This window comes from Oncorhynchus keta, unplaced genomic scaffold (assembly GCF_023373465.1).
Source record: "Oncorhynchus keta strain PuntledgeMale-10-30-2019 unplaced genomic scaffold, Oket_V2 Un_contig_4189_pilon_pilon, whole genome shotgun sequence".
In the NCBI taxonomy this organism is placed as follows: Eukaryota; Metazoa; Chordata; class Actinopteri; order Salmoniformes; family Salmonidae; genus Oncorhynchus; species Oncorhynchus keta.
The window spans coordinates 80,001-89,508 of NW_026287635.1; the positions used below are offsets into that span (position 1 = coordinate 80,001).

At 50.5% G+C, this 9,508-nt stretch overlaps 1 protein-coding gene across 1 annotated transcript in view; it reads right to left on the reverse strand.

Annotated features, from left to right (window-relative positions):
• The window catches only part of LOC127924519 (hephaestin-like), a gene marked incomplete at its 5' end in the record, with an annotated part of 20,873 nt that extends 11,619 nt beyond the window's left edge, over positions 1-9,254 (reverse strand). Inside the window, 3 exons of the mRNA XM_052509228.1 lie at positions 836-961; positions 8,545-8,684; positions 9,035-9,254. Coding sequence (XP_052365188.1) covers positions 836-961; positions 8,545-8,684; positions 9,035-9,254 — 486 coding nt within the window. The remainder of the gene's footprint in view (positions 1-835; positions 962-8,544; positions 8,685-9,034) is intronic.
• Positions 9,255-9,508: the final 254 nt, after the last annotated feature.

Below are 9,508 nucleotides of genomic sequence, written 5' to 3' on the forward strand. Positions count from 1 at the left end.
AGAGAGATGGAGAGGAGGAGAGGGGAAAAGGAGAGGAGGAGAGAGATGGAGAGGGGAAAAGGAGAGGAGGAGAGAGATGGAGAGGAGGAGAGGGGAAAAGGAGAGGAGGAGAGAGATGGAGAGGGGAAAAGGAGAAGAGGAGAGAGGAGGAGAGGGGAAAAGGAGAAGAGGAGAGGGGAAAAGGAGAGGAGGAGAGAGATGGAGAGGAGGAGAGGGGAAAAGGAGAGGAGGAGAGAGATGGAGAGGGGAAAAGGAGAGGAGAGAGAGATGGAGAGGAGGAGAGGGGAAAAGGAGAAGAGGAGAGGGGAAAAGGAGAGGAGGAGAGAGATGGAGAGGAGGAGAGGGGAAAAGGAGAGGAGGAGAGAGATGGAGAGGGGAAAAGGAGAAGAGGAGAGGGGAAAAGGAGAGGAGGAGAGAGATGGAGAGGAGGAGAGGGGAAAAGGAGAGGAGGAGAGAGATGGAGAGGGGAAAAGGAGAAGAGGAGAGGAGGAGAGAGGAAAAGGAGAGGAGGAGAGAGATGGAGAGGGGAAAAGGAGAAGAGGAGAGGAGGAGAGAGATGGAGAGGGGAAAAGGAGAAGAGGAGAGGAGGAGAGAGATGGAGAGGGGAAAAGGAGAAGAGGAGAGGAGGAGAGAGATGGAGAGGGGAAAAGGAGAAGAGGAGAGGGGAAAAGGAGAGGAGGAGAGCGGAAAAGGAGAGGAGGAGATAAAAAGGGGAGGAGCACACAGACATTAACATGGACCGTTGTTGGTTGGACAGGTGTGTCTGTGTCTGTGATGTCCACTCTGTGTGTTTGTATAGAGTACGGCCGGCAGTGTGTTTGTGTGTGTGTTTTACCTGGCTGGACAGGTGTGTGTGTGTCGGTAGTGACCACTCCGTGAGCGTGTATAGAGTACGGACGGCTGGCTCTGTTCTTAAAGGTGATCAGAACCTCCTCTCCCACCTCCACCCTGATGATAGGACCTGTAGGAACGACACACAAACACACCAGTAACCGTATCAATCCCAGCTAGCGCATAAACGTTCTGGGAACCATATGTTTCTTAGTGCTTGGTGAGAGCATGGTTGTCCTATGGTTATTTAGCCTACAACCTTCTGGGAACCACATGTTTCTTAGTGCTTGCTGAGAGCATGGTTGTCCTATGGTTATTTAGCCTACAACCTTCTGGGAACCACATGTTTCTTAGTGCTTGCTGAGAGCATGGTTGTCCTATGGTTATTTAGCCTACAACCTTCCCACAACCTTCTGGGAACCATATGTTTCTTAGTGCTTGGTGAGAGCATGGTTGTCCTATGGTTATTTAGCCTACAACCTTCTGGGAACCATATGTTTCTTAGTGCTTGCTGAGAGCATGGTTGTCCTACGGTTATTTAGCCTACAACCTTGGCTTTGGAACATTCTCAGCACATTTAAGGAACTTGACAATAAAACGCTATTTTCTTAGGTATTTCGTTCCTTTTAACAGAATGTTTGTTCACATTTAATTAACATTTTGGAAAAGGTTCTAGGAATGTTCTCCAACTGGTTTGACATTGGGAAAGTTCTCAAATAGTTCAGAGAACGTTAAGAAACAACGTTCTTCCGTGGTAATTTCAGTGGCGTCATCACGGCCATACCACTGTGAGTCATCAGGGCCATACCACTGTGAGTCATCAGGGCCATACCACTGTGAGTCATCAGGGCCATACCACTGTGAGTCATCAGGGCCATACCACTGAGTCATCAGGGCCATACCACTGTGAGCCACCAGGGCCATACCACTGAGTCATCAGGGCCATACCACTGTGAGCCACCAGGGCCATACCACTGAGTCATCAGGGCCATACCACTGTGAGTCATCAGGGCCATACCACTGAGTCATCAGGGCCATACCACTGAGTCATCAGGGCCATACCACTGTGAGTCATCAGGGCCATACCACTGTGAGCCACCAGGGCCATACCACTGAGTCATCAGGGCCATACCACTGAGTCATCAGGGCCATACCACTGTGAGTCATCAGGGCCATACCACTGTGAGTCATCAGGGCCATACCACTGAGTCATCAGGGCCATACCACTGTGAGTCATCAGGGCCATACCACTGTGAGTCATCAGGGCCATACCACTGAGTCATCAGGGCCATACCACTGTGAGTCATCAGGGCCATACCACTGTGAGTCATCACGGCCATACCACTGTGAGTCATCAGGGCCATACCACTGTGAGTCATCAGGGCCATACCACTGTGAGTCATCAGGGCCATACCACTGTGAGTCATCAGGGCCATACCACTGTGAGTCATCAGGGCCATACCACTGTGAGTCATCAGGGCCATACCACTGTGAGTCATCAGGGCCATACCACTGTGAGTCATCAGGGCCATACCGCTGTGAGTCATCAGGGCCATACCGCTGTGAGTCATCAGGGCCATACCGCTGTGAGCCACCAGGGCCATACCACTGTGAGTCATCAGGGCCATACCACTGTGAGTCATCAGGGCCATACCACTGTGAGTCATCAGGGCCATACCACTGTGAGCCACCAGGGCCATACCGCAGTGAGTCATCAGGGCCATACCACTGTGAGTCATCAGGGCCATACCACTGTGAGTCATCAGGGCCATACCACTGTGAGTCATCAGGGCCATACCACTGTGAGTCATCAGGGCCATACCGCAGTGAGTCATCAGGGCCATACCACTGTGAGCAACCAGGGCCATACCACTGTGAGTCATCAGGGCCATACCGCTGTGAGTCATCAGGGCCATACCACTGAGAGTCATCAGGGCCATACCACTGAGTCATCAGGGCCATACCGCTGAGTCATCAGGGCCATACCGCTGTGAGTCATCAGGGCCATACCGCTGTGAGCCACCAGGGCCATACCACTGTGAGCCACCAGGGCCATACCACTGTGAGTCATCAGGGCCATACCGCTGTGAGTCATCAGGGCCATACCGCTGTGAGCCACCAGGGCCATACCACTGTGAGCCACCAGGGCCATACCACTGTGAGTCATCAGGGCCATACCGCTGTGAGCCACCAGGGCCATACCACTGTGAGCCACCAGGGCCATACCACTGTGAGTCATCAGGGCCATACCGCTGAGTCATCAGGGCCATACCGCTGTGAGCCACCAGGGCCATACCACTGTGAGCCACCAGGGCCATACCACTGTGAGTCATCAGGGCCATACTGCTGTGAGCCACCAGGGCCATACCGCTGTGAGTCATCAGGGCCATACCACTGTGAGTCATCAGGGCCATACCACTGTGAGTCATCAGGGCCATACCACTGTGAGTCATCAGGGCCATACCGCTGTGAGTCATCAGGGCCATACCACTGTGAGTCATCAGGGCCATACCACTGTGAGCAACCAGGGCCATACCACTGTGAGTCATCAGGGCCATACCACTGTGAGTCATCAGGGCCATACCACTGTGAGTCATCAGGGCCATACCACTGTGAGTCATCAGGGCCATACCACAGTGAGTCATCAGGGCCATACCACTGTGAGCAACCAGGGCCATACCACTGTGAGTCATCACGGCCATACCACTGTGAGTCATCAGGGCCATACCACTGTGAGCAACCAGGGCCATACCACTGTGAGTCATCAGGGCCATACCACTGTGAGTCATCACGGCCATACCACTGAGTCATCACGGCCATACCACTGTGAGTCATCACGGCCATACCACTGTGAGTCATCAGGGCCATACCACTGTGAGTCATCAGGGCCATACCACTGTGAGTCATCAGGGCCATACCACTGTGAGTCATCAGGGCCATACCACTGTGAGTCATCAGGGCCATACCACTGTGAGTCATCAGGGCCATACCACTGTGAGTCATCAGGGCCATACCACTGTGAGTCATCACGGCCATACCACTGTGAGTCATCAGGGCCATACCACTGTGAGTCATCAGGGCCATACCACTGTGAGTCATCAGGGCCATACCACTGTGAGTCATCAGGGCCATACCGCTGTGAGTCATCACGCCATACCACTGTGAGTCATCAGGGCCATACCACTGTGAGCAACCAGGGCCATACCACTGTGAGTCATCAGGGCCATACCACTGTGAGTCATCAGGGCCATACCACTGTGAGTCATCAGGGCCATACCACTGTGAGTCATCAGGGCCATACCACAGTGAGTCATCAGGGCCATACCACTGTGAGCAACCAGGGCCATACCACTGTGAGTCATCACGGCCATACCACTGTGAGTCATCAGGGCCATACCACTGTGAGCAACCAGGGCCATACCACTGTGAGTCATCAGGGCCATACCACTGTGAGTCATCAGGGCCATACCACTGTGAGTCATCACGGCCATACCACTGTGAGTCATCAGGGCCATACCACTGTGAGTCATCAGGGCCATACCACTGTGAGTCATCAGGGCCATACCACTGTGAGTCATCACGGCCATACCACTGTGAGTCATCAGGGCCATACCACTGAGTCATCAGGGCCATACCACTGTGAGTCATCAGGGCCATACCACTGTGAGTCATCAGGGCCATACCACTGAGTCATCACGGCCATACCACTGTGAGTCATCAGGGCCATACCACTGTGAGTCATCAGGGCCATACCACTGTGAGTCATCAGGGCCATACCACTGTGAGTCATCACGGCCATACCACTGTGAGTCATCAGGGCCATACCACTGTGTCATCAGGGCCATACCACTGTGAGTCATCAGGGCCATACCACTGTGAGTCATCAGGGCCATACCACTGTGAGTCATCAGGGCCATACCACTGTGAGTCATCAGGGCCATACCACTGTGAGTCATCAGGGCCATACCGCTGTGAGTCATCAGGGCCATACCACTGTGAGTCATCAGGGCCATACCACTGTGAGTCATCAGGGCCATACCACTGTGAGTCATCAGGGCCATACCGCTGTGAGCAACCAGGGCCATACCACTGTGAGTCATCAGGGCCATACCGCTGTGAGCAACCAGGGCCATACCACTGTGAGTCATCAGGGCCATACCACTGTGAGTCATCAGGGCCATACCACTGTGAGTCATCAGGGCCATACCGCTGTGAGCAACCAGGGCCATACCACTGTGAGTCATCAGGGCCATACCACTGTGAGTCATCAGGGCCATACCACTGAGTCATCACGGCCATACCACTGTGAGTCATCAGGGCCATACCACTGTGAGTCATCAGGGCCATACCACTGTGAGTCATCAGGGCCATACCACTGTGAGTCATCAGGGCCATACCACTGTGAGCAACCAGGGCCATACCACTGTGAGTCATCAGGGCCATACCACTGTGAGTCATCAGGGCCATACCGCTGTGAGCAACCAGGCCATACCACTGTGAGTCATCAGGGCCATACCACTGTGAGTCATCAGGGCCATACCACTGTGAGTCATCAGGGCCATACCACTGTGAGTCATCAGGGCCATACCACTGTGAGTCATCAGGGCCATACCACTGTGAGTCATCAGGGCCATACCACTGTGAGTCATCAGGGCCATACCACTGTGAGTCATCAGGGCCATACCACTGTGAGTCATCAGGGCCATACCGCTGTGAGTCATCAGGGCCATACCACTGTGAGTCATCAGGGCCATACCACTGAGTCATCAGGGCCATACCACTGTGAGTCATCACGGCCATACCACTGTGAGTCATCAGGGCCATACCACTGTGAGCAACCAGGGCCATACCACTGTGAGTCATCAGGGGCCATACCACTGTGAGTCATCAGGGCCATACCACTGTGAGTCATCAGGGCCATACCACTGTGAGTCATCAGGGCCATACCACTGTGAGTCATCAGGGCCATACCACTGTGAGCCACCAGGGCCATACCGCAGTGAGTCATCAGGGCCATACCACTGTGAGTCATCAGGGCCATACCACTGTGAGTCATCAGGGCCATACCACTGTGAGCCACCAGGGCCATACCGCAGTGAGTCATCAGGGCCATACCACTGTGAGTCATCAGGGCCATACCACTGTGAGTCATCAGGGGCCATACCACTGAGTCATCAGGGCCATACCACTGTGAGTCATCAGTCTCTGGTTGTGTTCTCAGAGCAGTGGGGACACTGTGCAGAGTGTTTCAGTAGGGTGATTGACGAGATGTGGGCCCACGTGCATATCGCATATGCCATATATATTTCTTTGCCACTAAACACAATTTTAGGCCGCTTTAAGTTACAGTTTTACTGTGAACACTGAGGCTGTACCTGCTTTAAGTTACAGTTTTACTGTGAACACTGAGGCTGTACCCACTTTAAGTTACAGTTTTACTGTGAACACTGAGGCTCTACCTGCTTTAAGTTACAGTTTTACTGTGAACACTGAGGCTGTAGCCGCTTTAAGTTACAGTTTTACTGTGAACACTGAGGCTGTACACGCTTTAAGTTACAGATTTACTGTGAACACTGAGGCTCTACCTGCTTTAAGTTACAGTTTTACTGTGAACACTGAGGCTGTACCTGCTTTAAGTTACAGTTTTACTGTGAACACTGAGGCTGTACCTGCTTTAAGTTACAGTTTTACTGTGAACACTGAGGCTGTACCTGCTTTAAGTTACAGTTTTACTGTGAACACTAAGGCTGTACCTGCTTTAAGTTACAGTTTTACTGTGAACACTGAGGCTGGAGCTACTTTAAGTTGCAGTTTTACTGTGAACACTGAGGCTGGAGCTACTTTAAGTTACAGTTTTACTGTGAACACTGAGGCTGTACCCGCTTTAAGTTAGTTATACTGTGAACACTGAGGCTGGAGCTACTTTAAGTTGCAGTTTTACTGTGAACACTGAGGCTGGAGCTACTTTAAGTTACAGTTTTACTGTGAACACTGAGTCTGTACCTGCTTTAAGTTACAGTTTTACTGTGAACACTGAGGCTGTACCTGCTTTAAGTTACAGTTTTACTGTGAACACTGAGTCTGTACCTGCTTTAAGTTGCAGTTTTACTGTGAACACTGAGGCTGGAGCTACTTTAAGTTACAGTTTTACTGTGAACACTGAGGCTGGAGCTACTTTAAGTTACAGTTTTACTGTGAACACTGAGTCTGTACCTGCTTTAAGTTACAGTTTTACTGTGAACACTGAGTCTGTACCTAATTTAAGTTGCAGTTTTACTGTGAACACTGAGGCTGGAGCTACTTTAAGTTACAGTTTTACTGTGAACACTGAGGCTGGAGCTACTTTAAGTTACAGTTTTACTGTGAACACTGAGGCTGTATCCGCTTTAAGTTACAGCTACTGGCTACTTCGCTTATTCAAGCCTGTCTAAAAATACAAGACTGTCCCTTTAAGACATAATAAAAAGCTCTTTACCTGACTGGCTTTTCAAAATGTCTAGAAATGTACACGTTTCCTGCTCTTGTAGGAAGTAATCCCTCCCCTATTGCTGACTACGAATTATCTTTAACTGGGCTAATAACTCACTAACTAGCCAATAATATGAACAAATATACACACGTGGTTACATGCAGCTCTCGCTTTGATCTCAAACCAAGCGCATCTATTCGCGACCGCTCATGTTGTAAACACAGTCCAGTTCAAAGTGAATGGCACAGATCCATATATGGCAATGGTCTATTTGCATATAGGCCTACTGCAGCTTATATTGACACACCGGTCTGTATAGAGTACGGCCTGAGTCACCTTTAATGCAACATAATCCTACTTCAATGGGCTCTGCCTACAAGAAAATCTCTTGCACAGTTCGTTTTGTGTAGTTCGTTTTTGTTTCTGTCCGTTACAATGAAAGTATTGCGTTGATTCGAGCACAATTCCCACAGCAGAGTGAAATGCGGTTTAGTGTTGACTAAAGGGCACGAATGTAGAAAGATGAGTGAAGTTCCATTTCGTGCTTCTCTGCGCTGATATTTCATCTGCAGTGTGAGGGGAGGTGCGTGGCAGTTTAGAGGGAACCTTGCACAAAAAACGTATAGTGTGATCAGTATCACATAGAGAGTTGTGCACTATTGTAAAGTGGCTGTTCCACTGGATGTCATAAGGTGAATGCACCAATTTGTAAGTCGCTCTGGATAAGAGCGTCTGCTAAATGACTTAAATGTAAATGTAAATGTTGTGGTATAATCAGTATAGCATAGAGGTTTAACAAAATGCTTCAAAGCAGGTCTACGTTTATTTCCCCCAATACACCGGATGCCGTCATATGGTGTATTGTTTGGGAGCGCGGATCCCAGACCCACCCTCTTCGTGGACAATTATGTGTGAAACATCTCACTGACCTAGAAATCCCTTGGACATGATGACAACAAACCCAGGTGTCTCCCAGGGTGAGATCCCTTGGACATGATGAAAACAAACCCAGGTGTCTCCCAGGGTGAGATCCCTTGGACATGATGAAAACAAACCCAGACTCACTCACTAATCCTGCCTTCTTCTCCGCTACTTCCCTTCATGGATTTGAAAGGAAATGACTGGTATATAGAAACTCAGTGTAGCCCATGTCTTCACCAATCCAATGCTTTTAGATTTGTTGAAAGTCGTGAACAAGTGCAAACGTCAGGAGGGAGAAGATATTATTGGGACCCCCACCCTACCCAGAATGCCGAGGTGCAGTTGTTCAGGTTGCAGTTCCGTCTGTGTCCTGAAGGTGTCATCAGTGTACTGTCTATACACCGCCTTCTTATAGCGTGGACCAATACGATTCTCTCCCCTGCCCACGAATATACTGCCTGGACTGGGACACACACACACAACATTATGAATGAATGAATGAATGAATGAATGAATGAATCACACACACACACACACACACACACACACACACACACACACACACACACACACACACACACACACACACACACACACACACACACACACACACACACACACACACACACACACACACACACACACACACACACACACACACACGTACAAGCATTTCGCTACAGTGGCAATTACATCTGCCTAATCCTGCTTATGTGACCCTGTGATTGGATTTGACACACAGAAACACCCTCCTCCTCTCTCTACCTGTCCTCCTCCTCCTCTCTCTACCTGTCCTCCTCCTCCTCTCTCTACCTGTCCTCCTCTGTAGCGTGATGTTTCTCCAGTTCCCAGGCCCGGTTAGGTGAGTAGTCCCACTCCACCTCCTCTGCGCTGATGTAGTAGCGAACCACGGACGAGGCACGGGCGTGTGTGTGTTTCACGCTGCTCTCGGGTGAGCAGGGCTTCACAGAGTACTGCTGTCTCATCCCTCCATTATAGTGGTCAGTCACTCTGCAGCTCACCTCAAATACACCTGGAGACACAAGGGGTTAGAGGTCAGGGGTCAGAGGTCAGGGGTAAGAGGTCAGGGACAGAGGTTAACATTATAGTTGTCAGTCACTCTGCAGCTCACCTCAAATACACCTAGAGACACAAGGGGTTAGAGGTCAGGGGTCAGAGGTCAGGGACAGAGATTAACATTATAGTGGTCAGTCACTCTGCAGCTCACCTCAAATACACCTGGAGACACAAGGGGTTAGAGGTCAGGGGTCAGGGACAGAGGTTAAC